Below are 17,599 nucleotides of genomic sequence, written 5' to 3'. Positions count from 1 at the left end.
GGACCAAAGCACCTCAGCCGATGATGCCGCTGAAACGGATATGAGGGAAACAGTAAAGATGTATGAGCGGAAGCTCAAGGACTTGGAAGCAGAGTTTGAAAGATGTCTAGGGGAACTAAAAGTGACCACGTCAACCTCTGAGAAGGAAAGTCACCCTCCCACAGATCATGCTCTGCCATACAAGAAAGAGTTCAAGATACAAGGACAGATCGGGGACCCTGGGCAACGTGACAAGCTGGCATTCATGTCTCTGGTCCACCAGATTGACAGTGGACTTAAAAGAGGGTATCCTGAGAAAGAAATTGTAGAGGCTGTAGTTAGAGCTGTTACACCTGGTTTACAGCTAAGGGACTATTTGGAGGGACGGGACGACTTAGACCTTCCCATTACTAGACGTCTGCTGAGGGCTCACTTTCAGGAGCGGGGAGCAACTGAACTGTATCAGGAGCTATGTGGTATATCACAGGGTAGAATTGAGACGGCCCAGAATTTTGTCCTCCGTGCCCTGGCGTTGAAGCAGAGAGTACTCTTCGCATCAAAAGAAGCAAATGCCAAATTCAAATATGATCAAACCCTTGTAGAGTCAATGTTTGAACATGCAGTGTCAACTGGGTTGTCGAATGCCGAAGTTAGACAGGAGGTAAAGAATGCCTTCTCCAGTAACAAATGCAGCGAGGAAGACCTCCTGGAGAGGGTAAACCAAGCATCCCATTCCGAGGCAGAAAGGGCGAGAAAGATGCAACTGAAGAAGCCTGTCACAGCTTCAGTTGAAATGACAGGTAATGACCGACACAAACCCGAAGTAAAGAAAGAGAAGAGCCCAAACTTGTACGAAGAGGTACAACTATTGAAGACACAAGTGGCTGAAATACACAAGGCCATAACAGCAGGGGGAAGGGCGAAAACGTTTGAGAGGAGGCCCCGGGGATGCTCCGATTGTCAACAGGATGGTATAGGAGACAGTTGCCGCCACTGTTATAAATGTGGTAAATTTGGTCACTTATCCAGGGGATGTTTGGCAGGTAAGCAACAGGGAAACGCCAACAGGTCTCCTCTGGGGGACGAGAAGGGACCTCAGGCGATGTCCATGCAGTAAATGTAAATGGGCTGGAATGTCCCGACTTGCTTAGACAGGTTGCTATGAATAACGATTGGTCTCGAAAGAAGAGAGAGAGGATTGTTGACCTAGTGGGTGAAAGGTGCGTTGTTAATGGAACCCTCAACGGGATTGATAGTGAACTGCTGTGGGATACAGGTTCAGCAGTATCTTTAGTCTCGGACAGTTGGGTCAAATGTCACCTTTCTCATGCCGAAATAAAACCAGTTGAAGAGCTCCTAGAAGGACAACATCTTGATTTAAAGGCTGCAAATGAGATAGAGATGCCATACCTTGGGTGGATCCTAGTGGACCTTCGCATTGGAACCAAGAGTCTTGGGGTTCCAATGTTGGTGTATCCTGGGAGTATGAAGTCACCATTGATTGGGTACAATGTCATCGAACATCTCATGGGAAACTGCCAGAAAGGCTCTAAGATAAGTACCCTTGTGCAAGCAATTCCAGGGAAAAAGAAACAGGATGTTGAAGCCTTGGTAAGGTTAATTGAGGCTGGCATGGATGAAGACACAGTAGATGTACAAACCTCAAACCTGTATACACTGATACCGCCTAGGGAATGGAGAGATGTGGAATGCATAACAAAATGTCAACTGAATCATCAGAGAGTTATGGGAGGAACCGAGGGTGTATTTGTACCAACACCTGCGACTTCTGTACCAGAGGGGCTGCTCATACCTGAGACGGTAGTCAAAATGCCACAAAGACGTCGTGTTATGCTACCAGTTTTCAACTCTACTAACCATGACATACAGTTGCCAAGACGTACTGTTATCGGAAACATTGAGCCATTCCGGTACATTGGTAAGGTGGCTAATGGCAGACACGCAGACGAGGCCACCCTACATGGAGATTGTATGTCTTTAGACGTAAATACATTGAATAACTCTGTACAAAATGCTAATGTGACTAGTGATCAGTCCAGTGAAGATGTTGACGAGTGGTGTCCAGAGGTGGATTTCACATGTCTCACACCAATGCAACAAGATGCTGCAGAGAAAATGCTGAAGAAAGAATGTAGAGCATTTTCACAGGATTCCATGGATACAGGAAATTGTCCCGACCTGAAGATGAAAATTAATTTAAATGATCCAGAACCAGTCCAGAAGAATTATGCAAGTATTCCACGTCCACTTTTCAAAGAAGTTAAGGAATACTTGGAAGACCTTCTAGCAAGGGACTGGATAACAAAGTCGAAGTCTAATTACTCTTCACCTGTGGTCTGCGTCAGAAAGCGTGACGGGTCGTTACGCCTATGTGTCGACTATAGAGAATTGAACCGTAAAACAGTTGATGATCGTCAACCAATTCCAAGAATCCAGGATATCCTTGATGGCCTGAAAGGTAGCTCCTGGTTTAGCACTCTCGATCAAGGTCGTGCTTATCACCAGGGATACATCGACCCAAAGAGTCAACCACTTACAGCATTTGTGACACCGTGGGGCCTCCATGAATGGAAAAGAATACCCTTCGGGTTAAAAAACGCCCCAGCAGAATTCCAAAGATATATGGAGGGATGCCTGGATGGTCTGAACAACGACATTTGTTTTGTATATTTAGATGATGTGCTAGTCCATGGCAGCACATTTAAAGAACACTTGGAGAATCTGAAGAAAGTACTGGCCAGACTACAGCAACATGGGATAAAGCTAAAGGCCAGTAAATGCAAACTCTTCCAGAGACAGGTCAGGTACTTGGGCAGACTAGTCACTGAAGAAGGACATAAGTTGGACCCTGCAGATCTTGAACCAGTCCTCTCACTTAAAGATAAGAAACCATCAACAGTTGGGGAGTTGAGGAAAATGCTAGGATTCATTGGCTACTACAGGAGCTACATTCAAAACTTTTCAGCAATTGCCAGTCCTCTCTTCAAGCTGTTACAGAAGGAAAAGGGTTCTACACAAAAACCCAGTCGCAGAAACCAGAGGAAGAACAACCATCTACCCAACTCGAATCAGAAGATAGCCTGGACTGAGGAGCATCAGGGAATTTTATGTAGTCTGATTGACCTACTAACAAGACAACCAGTTATGGCATTCCCTGACTTCTCTAAGCCATACATTCTCCACACCGATGCATCGTTGATGGGACTTGGAGCTGTACTCTACCAGGAGCAGGAGGGGAAACTGAGGGTAATTGCATATGCCTCCAGGACTCTCAGTGCTCCAGAGAAGAATTACCACTCCACAAAACTTGAATTCCTGGCACTGAAGTGGGCGGTGACGGAACGCTTTCGAGATTACCTGACATACGCAAAGCACTTTGTGGTCTACACAGATAATAATCCCCTCACTTACATAATGACGACAGCACGTTTAAATGCAACAGGTCAGAGGTGGGTATCAGATCTTGCCTCATTCAGATTTGATATCAAGTATCGACCAGGGCACAGTAACCAGGATGCTGATGTGTTATCAAGGATGCCCTTAGAGACCGACATCAATGAGTACATCCAAGAGTGTACTGCGGAAGTTCCGGGATGTGCTCTCCAGACGATTTCAGAGTGTGCGGCAGCAAATGTAGAGGGAACATTTGTGTACGCAGACTCACTTACTGCTGATATAGACCTTTGTAATATCATGAACCTTACCACAGATCACAAAGTGAGTCTCATTGAACTGAAGGAACTAAAGGCTGCTCAAGCCAATGACCCAGTAATTGGCAAAGTCCTTGAGTACATGGAAAAGGGGACAAAGCCAACTTACAAGGAGAGGAAAGACGAAGACCCAGATGTGAGAGCATTACTAAACAAATGGGGAGAACTCATTGTTACGACCGAAGGTGTATTAAAGAGAGTAACGGCTAATCGAGAACAGCTGATTTTGCCATCGAAGTACAAATCTATGGTATTGAAGCAGCTCCACAATGAGATGTGTCACGTGGGCGTGGAACGGACACTGGACTTGGTGAGAGAAAGATTCTATTGGGCCCACATGGCGAAAGAGGTTGAGTTCTATGTAAGAAAACAATGTCAATGTATCAAACAAAAGAAACCAGCAAGACATGTAAAGAGTCCCCTTGTGCCTATTGTGACAAAAGAACCCTTTGAATTGGTATCTATTGATTACCTACATTTGGAGAAAAGTAAAGGGGGATATGAGTATATACTAGTCGTGGTAGATCACTTCACTAGATTTGCCCAGGCCTATGCGACGAAAAGGAAGACTGCCCTGGCAGCAGCTGATCACCTGTTCAACGACTTTTTCCTGAAGTTTGGATTTCCCAAAAGATTGCATCATGATCAGGGGAAGGAATTTGAGAATCAGCTTTTCACCAGACTACAGCAACTCAGTGGAGTGGGACACTCCAGAACGACCCCATACCACCCACAAGGGAACGGTCAGGTAGAACGACTGAATCGTACCCTCCTCAACATGCTACGATCGATGACTGAACAACAACGGTTCAACTGGAAGGACTCTTTGCGTAAATGCATGCATGCATACAACTGCACAAAGAGTGAAGGAACAGGTTATTCACCATTTTTCCTAATGTTTGGAAGAACACCACGCTTACCTGTAGATATTGCTTTCGGCTTGAAGGGAGATGAGACTACCAGAACTCAAAACGAGACAACTGGAGACCAGAGAGAGACATATGCTGAAAAATGGCGAAACAAAATGAAGGAAGCCTACAAAATTGCAGCCCAACATGCAAAGAAACAATCTGATCGAGCCAAACAAAGACTGGACAAGAAGGGACACAACGTTGCCTTGCATTCTGGTGACCGTGTTCTCGTAAAGAATCTTGCCCGGGTTGAAGGACCAGGAAAGCTTCGTCCTTTCTGGGAAGAGCAGGTTTATGTTGTTACCAAGCAGTTACCAGACATTCCTGTGTATGAAGTCCGTCCAGAGAGTAACCGGGGTCGGATTCGAGTCTTGCACCGAAATCTACTTCTACCATGTGATGCTCTTTTACCTGCTGATAACACTCCGAGACGAATCGTGAAGAAGGCTTCATCGAAACATAGGCGAACTACTGACATTGTGGAAGGGAGTACGGATAGTTCAAGCGACGATGAATGGGTGCCTGATAGATTTCCGGGTTACCCATATCAAAGGGTAGACCAAGAGGGTGTTCGGGGTGGTGACCTCCATCGGCGGGGTAGAAGGTCTGAGGTTGATGTGGGAGGGGATCAGGTCGAAATTGACAATCAAAGCAATTCAGCAGGGGAGCAGGAAATTTGTGACCCCCCAGAACAACCAGGTCAAAATTTGGAAATTTGTGACCCCCCAGAACAACCAGGTCAAAAATTGAGACCACAAAGAGTTAAGCAGGGAAAGAAGGTTTTGACTTATGATAATTTGGGGAACCCTACCTGGGTCAGACAGGAACCCCATGTTTGTTATTTGTACCAGTATATTCAGCCAGTTGAATGCACAAAACCTAATTACTTGGGGAACATATATTCAAAATCTCTAATTTAACTGAGAACTTCTAATGTAACCCGACATCACAAGGGCTGAGTGGTACACACTACCAACAGGTCATAGTCCTACTATAGTTGTTTTTATTTTATAACTCTACCAGACATTACTTGAACACTGAGAGAACTTTTTGAGTTCCATTGTATTATACGTTATAACTTTTATTGTTATCAAACTTGTTTATTCGCACAGGAATGACAGATTTCGAGAAGCATGTGTATGTGTTTTCTAACATAGCATTGGTAGTGAGGTATGTAAATATGATAGTTAAATGGGAACATGCTAGTTCTTAGGGGCACAAGGAAATTTGTGAAATGGTATGCAAGGTTTTAGTGACTAATTGGTCATTTGCAACACGACAATGTCTTTTGAGTATTGCGCAGTGCTCAAATTTATTTGTCTTTTAGCCAAACGAATGTACTTAAATATTCTGTGACTTCAGATAAAAGTATAGTCAGTGGTAAATTTGCTACAAAGAAGGTTAAAGTAAACTACGTGTATACATTTAATAGTATGGGTGCCAAGGTGTTTCTAGTAGTGAGATGACTATTAAGATTTATATCTTCAGCTTGTAATTAGCAAGACTCGACAAATGAGAACAGTATAGAGTGCATTTTATAAAACTTTTATTCACCATTCATTTCTTCTTACATTGAATTCTATATTTCTTCATACGATACATGTTTACATGTCAGGGATGACATCTCTTAAGGAGGGGAGAGTGTTATGGGTATGATTAGCGGTGCCCTACCCAAAATTTTGTTGTTTGTTTTGGCGTTCAATAGCGCGTATGGTGGGCGGAGCCTCAGCGATTGATTAACATGTGCCTTAACTCGTTACAACTAAATTAAAACTGGTTTTTCCTCTCTCCGTCTCACAGAGATCCTGGTCTTAACAAGTGTGCCACACGTCGTTACGGTAATAGTAGAATAATGATCAGTTTGTTCAAACAGCCAAATGTAGGACCCTGCATGTGCCAGGTTATATACTTAAAGTTGATTTCATAACACTGATTTTAACTCAATGTTTTTGTAACAAAATGATAATCAAATGCAAAATAACAAAGTGAACGAGCTTTGGAGGCACCCGCAGAAAGATATACGAAGCTTGTAAAGGTAGGCCCTCCATTATATAAAAGAATTACGTAAAGTATAATTATCAAGCAAGAAGAATAGATGAACACAAACACAAAACGTGTACATGAGATGATAACATTAATCGCGAGCATATTCACTAATTAAGGAACGTTTATCCTATTTTTGAAGGTGGATTTGCTACAAGGGAGTTTTACATTATCCGGATTACTATTCCAAAATGTTATTCCGGTATGAGTAATACTGTGGTGCGAAAGGTTGAGACGCAGCGATCAAGTTGTATTGAAACATAGCATTGTTTGAGAGAGGGATTTTTGTGTTACGAACAATTAAGGAAGGACCGATGCCGGGTCTATATACATAGAAGAGAACGGCCTTTTTAAAAAATATTAAGAGCTAGCCTAATTTTTAACAAAACACCACAGATAAATATTATTTAGTTCTGCTTCAACTGTACTAACCGGACAGAATGTTGATCGGTATGAGAACATAAAGGTTGTATCATCGGCATAACAGATACTATAGTACGTAACTTAGTGCTAGCATAACTGAGATTATTAATATAAATAATAAATAATAGTGGTCCACCGATGGAACCTTGTTGGACCCCACGAGAGATGGAGGGGGTGGACAGAACAAAAGTTAGTCATGTCCTTCCTGCATGTTGAGCCCATGAGGTTGAATGGTGCGAAGGCGTTGCATCCACATTGTCTCTCTGTTGATTCGCACTAGGTCAGGGAGGCTACCTTAGGATTCAATCCCCGTAGGGACATGTCATTAATGGTATGGTTGGGAAGGTAAAATTGTTCTCCAACTGAGGTCTCAGCAAGTCTTCATGGTGTTGACTGTGGATCTGTGACAATATAATCGCTTCTTGAGGGTGGTTTTGGTTTCGCCAACATACTGGATGCCGAAAACTCTACAAGAGATCAGATATATGACATTAGTGGTTGTGCAAGTGATGTGACTCTTAGTCTTGTTTAGTAAAATGTATGAGTGCATTTGCCGTCGACCGATCTGGTATGAAACGTAATTGATAATGACGTAATATGTTGTTATTTTTAAGAAATTATATAGCCTATTAAAGGCTACTCTGTCTGAAATTTGGAGATACTTGGAGGATCCATCTGCTTAAAAATGGACATAACACGAGCAATTTTTTCAATTATTTGAAACATTACCTAGAGTAAACGACAAATTCATAACATGTGAAAGTGGTTCTACACACATAGCCTATACTTACACGCAATGCAAACATACATACCATCTTGAACGAGAAGTTCCCATTGCCTAAAGTTTGGGAGGCGGATCCCTTGCTTAAACGGACGAGAAGATATAATAGGAGCAAACTACCTTCCGCAGTTAACATTATCTTTAGCATTATTGTACAAGTAGTCCCACAACAACGTTACAATTCTGTACCGTTACGTAGAAGTGTCAATATAGTTTAAGTCACAAGCTGAAATGTGTACAGTTATTTTACAGCACCGACTGGTTAGGCTCCCCTACTATACTGTGTACGGAGTTTAACTTGGGTGCAGCCTAGAACCTCATACTAGAGCCAATGCAACTAACAACACATAGAAAAGCAGTGCTGGATAAATAGACGACCGCCCGGCAATTAATGCTGGACAATTACAGTTGCATCGCACGAAGGCTAAAAACCAGAAGATAGCTAGCAGCAAACGTGTGACAAATTATCGAAATGAGCTTATCTTTAGGCTTCGACGACGATGAAGGAGAGTTCGGAGGAAATGTTGGAGGGTAATGTTATCAATATCCATAACACTTAACAGCCTAATCACATTAATGATAAAAGGCACACCTACCGTTAGGCCTAGGCCCCTAACTTATAAATTGGGCCTAACAATAACATATAAATTTGGCCTAACATGTAACAAACAAAGTTGGGGTACTAATTTAGAATCCGTACCATTCGACCCTAATTCCTAACCCCAAACCCTACTCCCTAACCCTACTTCCTAACCCCTAACCTTATTCTGCCGATTCGAAGAAAGCTTTCCCATTCATATGGTACGGATTCTAAAGTTAGGCCAAAGTTGGTCTAGCTTAGGATGACTTACATTGAGGTTCTGTGCATAGCGGACAACCACATATAAAAGGTTGTGACTTTACAATAAAATGGCTGAAACTTTAGTAAAAACTGCAGTAGCCTAGCCCTAACTAAGCCTGCTGACAGTATGGTCTAATAATAATAATAATTATGGTGATTTATAATGCAGGGAGGTCCACCCAGAAGGGTGCTCATGACACAGGAGAGAAAAGAAGCAAAAACCAATGAAAAGAAGAATTATTGGTTAACATTGTTGATGCTTGAAGCATAAGATGAGTTTTCAGAAATGTTTTGAATGAAGTGAGGGAAGCACAACATTTGAGTTATAGTGGTGTATAGAGAAGGCAAGAAACTCACAGAATTACCACAAGTTAGGCTATACATTTACTCCAAAGTATTGGCAGTCAAATCTCCTAGTTACTAATTGACAAGAGCCAACATTGTGTATTGAGCATACTGTACAGTAGGCAGGCCATTTCAGATGTCCAATATACAAAGCTAGTTCCGCAGTTTCTACTGCAGTAAATCTTGTCAAGGAGCATTTATTGAGTGTAGGTCTAGGTCACTAAGACTCCCATTTCGAATGGGTTTTTAAAAGCAGCAAAAATTTTCATTGCTTTTTGTAAATCTCTTTTCACTCAAATTTATATGTAAGATAACTCTAAAGTACCAGAATGCTCAAAATGCCTTCTTTGATGCAAGTAAGGTAAAGTTATTGCTTGCAATTGTTTGGACTGCTATTATACTGTACCATATTGCTTCACGGATCAGAAGCTGCTATTGAAACAGTGGCTCCCTGAATAGATATTGCATACATTATTATATACTGCACTGGATAATCGCCACACAGCTGGATTAACAGCAGTGTGTTACCGCACTAGTTCGTCTGGTAGTTAATTAGCCAATCAAAGTGCAGAATACACAATTCCCACACTTGGTGATGAAGTGCCAAGCAAGGGTTCAAAATGATCAGTATTTTTGCATATATATCTTTGAAACCCAACCTGGGTGAATAACAAGTGACTTGTCAAAGAAATCCACCACTACAGCACTTCGCATCTTTTGAGAGATAAGGCTCAACCACATCCACAACATTGCAAACACCCCCGGTGATGAGAATCGACTCTCCTAACTTATAGATGCTGTATCTATACACCACTTTCCTCAACTAGCTCTTAGTCTGCACATGTATGCAGATAACAGGCTAACAATTCTATCTAAATGTATTATTGCATAATTTACATAGTACTTGGATGTGCATGGCTTTCAGCTTGGAATGTTGGATTCCTTCTGTGTATAGCAGCTGCATAAGTATAGCAGGTCATGTTATTGTATACACACTGCAGTATGAACATCAAGGGCAGTACTCTTTTCTTTCTTGCTTGGTGAATACACTTAAGATATGCATTCGCCCAACTGCAGGGGGTATAGTGAGAGTGTTGGGTGAAGATAAGAAAAGCCCCATGATATTCTGAGAATGTCAAAGTTCAATTGAGGTCCCAAAAAATGTATGGAAAACCTTACTCTACACAACTGCCAATACTTACTGTAGCTCCTCATGTGAAGTTAATAGAACTTAGTCAAGACTTGAAATCTTATTTACATTACATATTCCCATATGGATTGTTAGTAAAGTCATGTTGCTTTCTGTTCCCCTGTGAAAAAAGGGTATTTCCTTGAACTGCAGAAAGAGGTGTGGTTAATGTGTGAGGTGTGGTTAATGTCTTGAATGGTACATGAATTTGAATCACAAAGAGTTTGGCAGTTATGTGGTCAACTCAGAATATTGCAAACTTTTCTAATGTTCAAGTTAAATTATTCATCTGAATGATTTGGTAAATGAATCATGTAGACCAAATTTCTAATGGTGTGTACCCTAGTGTTGTGAATGGTAACCAATATTTCATGAAACATGTAACCGGGAAATGGAACATGAAAAGAATTGAACAATTTCGGTTTACGCACAACCTTAGTGATAACTGTCAATGCTCAACATCTCTGTCTTTCTGATAATTAGTTTGATATTCATCAAGCAGAATATTGAGAGCACTTATTGCCTAGTCTACAGTGAGGTTGTGAGTTAAACATATATGAACTCAAACTAAATTGACAAAAAAACTAAAGGTGAACTCACGAGTCAGGATAATGCACTCACTAACATGCTGGATCTTCTTTCAGATCAGACTGTAGGTACCATTCACTGTATAGCATTACTTTCACTGAAAGACAAATGTAACCAAGCTAAATTGTGACCAAGAACTCTACCCTCTACCAAACTGAAGAAAATGCTTCAGAGAACTTAAGGATCATCCTGAGTTTTATCCCAACCCCCCTCCCACCCCCCCCATCTCCCAAACATGCTAGAAAGTCGGATAATGGTCACCCGTGCTCAAATTTCAACAGGCAATTTACAACTGGCTTATGTGGTGTCGCAACCTTTCATCTACAGTAGTACAGAATTTCATGTTCAGTGATCATGAGAGCGGGGTCTTATACGGAAGACGGGGTTATAATTAAAAGTGCATCCTGCTTATCAATCAATCTAAAGCTGAACATCAAGTGTGGGTCTGGTCTGTAACATAAGCTTGGCATAAAATCTGATGAATACTTTACCTGACAATTAGCACAAAGCCAAATTTGAATTTCCAAAATTGCACTAAACATACATTAGGCAAAATACACAGATAGTTGTTGCTATGAAAGTCAACTAAAATCTTAACATGTAAACTAGATTTTGGTGAAAGGTAGGTGAATTACAGTAGTAAAAGTTACATTCACATGTTATGTTTTCATGTTACATGATCTTAAATTCATAACAAACATAACCAAGGTTGATTCAGTAGATAAAAGAAAACCAATTCAAATACAAAAAAAGACTGATCTACTGTACGTCAAGAAAAAAATTAAATAAACAAGCTTGCAAACCCCGAGATCTTGCTACAGTGTTTAAACCACAAACTGAATGCTTGTTGCTATTTTACAAGAAGGTTAAACATTGAATTTTGAACTTAACACTGCAAGTTCTAAATTTGTGCCAATCTGAGAAGCTCACAGACTTTGTACTGATATCAGAACTTGAGATTACTAACACTGGTGACCTCTAGAAGAGTGGCAGTGAAGATATTGACTCGGGAGTTTGCAATGTCATAATAGGTATTGACCATTGTAGATTAACTTCCTTCCTAAGTGATTAATTTGCAGAGCCATCAATCTCCTGAAATATGATCATATTTTAATATTTCCTTGTTTAAGTCGACTTTCCCATCATTTTCTGCAATAGTCTCAGGGTACCAGGACACCCAAGTAGGACCTCCCTCTTCCCCTCCCACAGTACGCACCAGAAATTCAACCATCTTTTGACCATTCTCGATACCTGAGATGCCTGCGTACTAGCGCGTACGTGGATCAGCTGTCAGGGTAGCATCCGTCAGGCCTTTCTGTTTTGTTATTGGCTTCCTGTGAGTAATAAGAGGCAGTGGGATAGGGTCACTGCCGCCCGTACAGATGTGATGTTCATCTTGCATTATAGTACCACCGCAGCTACGTTAATAAACTGTGACATTTATTTTTAGGACTAAACCTGACAAGAGTTCTTAGTGGTGCACACACAAATTTTTTTGTTCTGCTTTACCCTAGAAGAACTGCTTCAGCAGCGAGCATACATCAAGTGACACTTCCTTCATGCTATCTCTATCGCCAAGTTCTTAATTGACCGACTTCCTCCAGTTAATAAGTTTAACTTCTATGTAGGGACAGAAGCGATCTTAGCATTATAAAACAAAGATTGATTTGAGCAAGAAATAACCAACTCTTGTTTCCAAAAAGGGAGAAACTATCTGGAAATCTGAAAATATCTCAGCATGTTGACTTATCATACATAACCATAAATTTTGGTGATTGTTTGTATCTGCACTCATTTGGTGCTAACTTTGTCAGACCTCTTCAAAGCAAAGGAAAGAAGAAAAGAAACCTTGATGATGTCCAAACGGATGTTACACCCGAGGTACGTCTCACCAATTTTGGTTTTTTTTCCCGTTTTCACGATAGAGCAAATTTTCATGATGCAGCAGCATTCTTGGATGCCTTTAATACAGTAGCTATGTCGTCATCATCATCCTAGGGTATATAGTACGTAATATTAAGTGTACGGTGGTTTCCTATCTGACTCTAACAGACTTAGATGCCTAAGGAAGCTCGGCTTTCATCTGCTACTTCCTAATTCTCTTGGGTAAAGGAGTTAATTTATCCGGTGATGAAAGAAAGTCTGGAGACTTTAAGATTTGTTTGTAACCCACTGTCTGTATATTTCATTAATTGGTATGTAGATTTCATACTGATGTTCATTTTCTGTTCAGCTTCTGCATGATATACTGTGTGCAATTCTGAACTCGTTGTCAAACCCACCTCCTCTACATGCGCTAACGGTTTAGTATTCTCTTGCATTAAATTGATTAAATGGACTCAAGCCCTTTTTTGGTTTTGGAAATCAAGACTGACAGTTCTTTTCAAAGGATTTCTACTTTTCAGTTTTCATTCATTTTGGATTCATTCGTGGATTTGTTGTGCAAATGTAGGAGCAGATTGTTCTGTTTTTGTTCATTGATATCTCAGAGACACTTAGTTCTAATAATAAACGTTTAGCAGTGTTAAAGATTACTGAACCTTAACTTGGATGTGATGTTTCACTTTCTTGCAATTAGTTAATTAAAGTTATTCATTTGTCAGTAGATTACTTTTGCATTTTAGTTTGTCCTCAAGCTGTTGGATGTTTCTGAGGTTTCTTTTTAGTAAAGGTGCAATTTAGCAATTTATAGAGTTATATACTTAGTGAATGGTCAACTATTTCTATTTGAGATGCAAATGGCATGTTGCTACGCTGACTTCATACTGTACAGCCATTCTTAGTGGTCTGTAATACTGAACTAACAGTTATTAAGAAGGAGGTAGTTGTAAGTGTCAATTCTTACCAGTTCAGAAGTGGTAGTGATTGAAGACTTGTCCCTCATGGTTCATGAAAGTTCTGCATTTCATTTTGCAGCTCGGCCATCCAGAAATTTCATGTGACCTAGACGTCGGTATTGTTTTTGTTTTCTGTCTGTATATCATCGTCAAATTTTCCTGGATGGATGAGTTTTGCTGTTCAGTTAAGTTTCAGTGAATGCTCTCGGTTGGTTTCCTTTCTACTGTTCTCACTGATCACTTTTAATGGCTTTAATATCGTCTATAAGCAAGTTTTTGTAGCGTCCGTGAATAAGTACCAGTCATGACATCCTGAGTTTCCCAGCCTGCATCGATTGTCCAAAGTTCATGCGTAACCTATTTCCAGATGTGTTTTGGCCAATGGTGTTTCTTGACTAAGGCAACATGCTGACTTTTTAAAGTTGATCTTATCCTGTGTGAATTAGATGATTCAGTAACAGATCATTTCTCACTCTTGTCTTCTTGGTAAAATGCTTTGGTACCTTGCTTACCTATCTCCTCGCCACTAAAGCACTCATACACTTAGATTTAAATGTGCGTCTCATTTACCAGCAAGTCATTGGTAGTGGATGCCATCAAGATCAACATGAAAAGTATTCTGTAACTTTTTTTCTTGTATTACTATATTGTTCACTGTGGTGACATTGTCTTCCCATGAGTGATGATGTAAGAATACTTTATGTATGAAGAAAGTTGTAGGATTTGAACGTTTTTAAATAAAGTTTCTTAGCATACAGTTGGTATTTTGGACTAGTAAGGAGGTCGGTTATTGTGTGACCAAGTCTCCGAAGCAGAGTTTGAACGAGGGAATAGGTGAAGTGGATTATGGCCAATATGACTGATAGTGTTGGATCGAAAGTGTGAGTTCATGATTAATAGAAGTTTAAAAAGTATTTATTACTTTAAAAGCATCTGGTTGTGTTCGCAAACTGCAAAGATCAAATATTCTGCTCTGAAAGGACACAAGTAAGAACTAGAGATTTGTTATTTAGAATAGTGCAACAGTTGTTCAACTTAATGCCTGAATGTTAATGTCTAGAGCAAATCTTGTACTTTTTTGTATTAAAAAAAAACCAAACCATTAAGTTAGCAAGTGGCCTACAAGGTGGTTCATTTCAGTTTTACAATGATAACCCTTGCCAGATTTGTGTATAATATGAGGATGATCGAAAGTTGCTCAGATTATCAGCTAGTGATTTAACCTGCTGGTTAATGTAGATCTGTTAAGAAGAAATGATATAAACCATATCTATTGGTGTAGTTCCATGTGATATTATATTTGTGGATCTAGTCAGGTTGGGAAGTGTATATTACTGCTAGCATTTTCTATAACAATGATTGTGTATAATTATAACAATGATTGTGTATAATTACTATGTATGGGTTTGACAAACTATATCAAGTCGATATAGTACTTTATATGACAATGCAATACTGCACATAATTTATAGTACTATACTATGCATGTACTAAGCTATGTATGATAATACAGTACTATATGGTACATATCAAGTCAATATCGTGTGCTGATCATGACAATACAGTAGATACAGGGTAACGTATTATCATGACAGGTACTGTTTCCTTTAATACAGGTAATACTACTACTGTACATAACATAACTTTACAATACAGACATACTGTCACAGTGTTATATTACACTGCAAGGTACTGTAATATAACATTGTAGAGCTGTCTGATACATGTGAGGTAATATTTCACATGAGGTGTAACACTAACTGTATATATAATGCCTGTAAGGTTATATTTTACATGACATGTAACACTGGCTGTATGATACCTGTTTACAAGGTAATATTTCACATGACGGGTAACACTGTAGCTGTATAATACCTGTATAGTAAAATTTTACATAACATATGTAGTATGGTTATGTACTATCTTGATACTAATTTTCTACGTCTATACACTACACACTACATGACGATGTATTGACAACTACTACTGACTACATTGATATTCTCGATAAATTCAAAGGCAATATCCTTGTTTGATTAAGTGACCTAGATTATTTGGCATTAAAAAATTAACTTTCCGAAATGGTGCCGGACATATGTGATGATGTAAAGGGTTGTTAAATAGAGGGCAAAATATCATAGAATCACTTGTACATACCGGTGAGACCTAAACCCCACAGGAAAGGGTACATCAACTACCCCTTCCTTCAGGTTAAGCTCTCTTCTCAACTGTCAGTAGAATTTGTAACTTTATGGTGTCGTGAGTTGGGTTGTCAGTGTGACTTAATTCTAGCCAAACTGCAGTAGGCAACATTGGCCACCCTAATAGTATTTGTCTCTGAGTATAAAGATATACAGTATATATAGCACATAACTAAACAAACTACTCCATAGAGGGCAACTTATTGAGTCACTGAATAATGTTCTAGAGTATGTACTGTACATGGAATGTTTGGTTTAATAATCCAATTTGATGATGAAGACTGTCACCTCAGTCCAGGCCTACTGTTTTGTGTTGTTGCGTTATTTTTTTGAACTTTCTGAACATGTTCTCTTATCTGAGCACCCCTAGGGTAAAATAGAAAACCATTCATCCTGGACAGATTGGGGGTGGGGGAAGGTACATGTGGTGTTACAGGTCATTCAGGCTATTATATTTACATATTTTGTGTGGTTTCAAACAAGCTGAATAATTCCTTTTCTAGACTGTGACTGAAAACTAACTTACTGCACTCATGGAGTTGATAGTAATGTCTGTAGTGTTTCAAGATTAAATTTTGTCGTCGTTAAGTCACATTTAAAACTAATTGCTTACAATACTCACAATTTAACATGCAACATTGAAATTGTCTTTAACTGTCTGAGGTAACATTTTGCAAACAGCTTTAATATGAAAAATCTAACAATTTGAACCATCCCATCCAGCTCCCCCACCCCCCCCCTAAAAAATGCCTCCAATTAAGGATTTGAAAATTTTAATTATCACTTCATTAAAACATGCCGTTAATCTCAAGCACAGTAGGCCTTGGTTTGTATGACAGACAAAAGGGAAGGAAGGAGGAAGCTTTCCTCATAGGCATGTGATTTACAGTAAAGAACTTCTTGTCAAATATAGAATGAACACCACACAAGGTGCAACTTGGATACATAAAGTAATGCTGATGGGATGGATATGTCAGTATCTCCTTGCACGCTCTGTTTTCACTACATGCAATTCCACATCAGTGACACGTTTGCTCTTCCAACTTTCTACTTTTAACTTGTTATTTTTTTTTGGAAGGGTGAAGGTGTAATGTAGTGATTTGAGTGTCTGCCCCACAATGACTGAGATTGGGACAATAAATAGTAGTCCTGGGTGCAGAAATGGATGCAAACTTCTATGACATGTCTGCCTATTTATTTTTCGAACACTCCTCGAAACGGAGACTTGGTGAAAGTGTCCATCGGGTCATCACATGGATAGGTCGTCAAATCAGCTTCTGGTTGCTTCCTGACCAAGGCGCTTTGGTAAATTATTCAACACCTTACCTATTCTTGTTTGGTCAAGAATGGAATGTCATTGCATGTTGGTGATATCCATTAAAGTAGCAATGGTTCAATACAAATCTTGGTCTCTAATAGGGTGGGTGACCACTTCGGATCATGGTACACAATTCTACTCTGCAGATAGTGTTTGCAACACATATATATAATACCAAACACTTATAAGGCGCCAATTATATACATACACATTTCCCAAGGTTACCAGTGAAAGTTAAAACACATACAAAGTGTTCTAAATGTGGCCTTTTATGAGGTCATGGCAGTTCCCCTGGTCTTATAAATATGCTATTTGCCTCTCATAATCCCCAACCCGCACCTCCCTCCTCGCACTCCACTTCTCATGCCATTTATTCAGTAACACTGAACCATCATTAGAATTTCATAACAAA

The 17,599-nt window shown here is 39.8% G+C and overlaps 1 protein-coding gene across 1 annotated transcript in view; it reads left to right on the top strand.

The window, feature by feature from the left end:
* The first annotated feature begins 8,090 nt into the window (after positions 1-8,090).
* Positions 8,091-17,599, top strand: part of LOC139964231 (FK506-binding protein 15-like) — a 45,679-nt gene continuing 36,170 nt past the window's right edge. The window contains exon 1 of the mRNA XM_071965677.1: positions 8,091-8,399. Coding sequence (XP_071821778.1) covers positions 8,341-8,399 — 59 coding nt within the window. The 5' untranslated portion in view covers positions 8,091-8,340. The remainder of the gene's footprint in view (positions 8,400-17,599) is intronic.

The sequence above is a fragment of the Apostichopus japonicus genome, chromosome 22, assembly GCF_037975245.1.
Source record: "Apostichopus japonicus isolate 1M-3 chromosome 22, ASM3797524v1, whole genome shotgun sequence".
In the NCBI taxonomy this organism is placed as follows: Eukaryota; Metazoa; Echinodermata; class Holothuroidea; order Aspidochirotida; family Stichopodidae; genus Apostichopus; species Apostichopus japonicus.
This window is presented reverse-complemented; position numbering and strand designations above follow the sequence as displayed.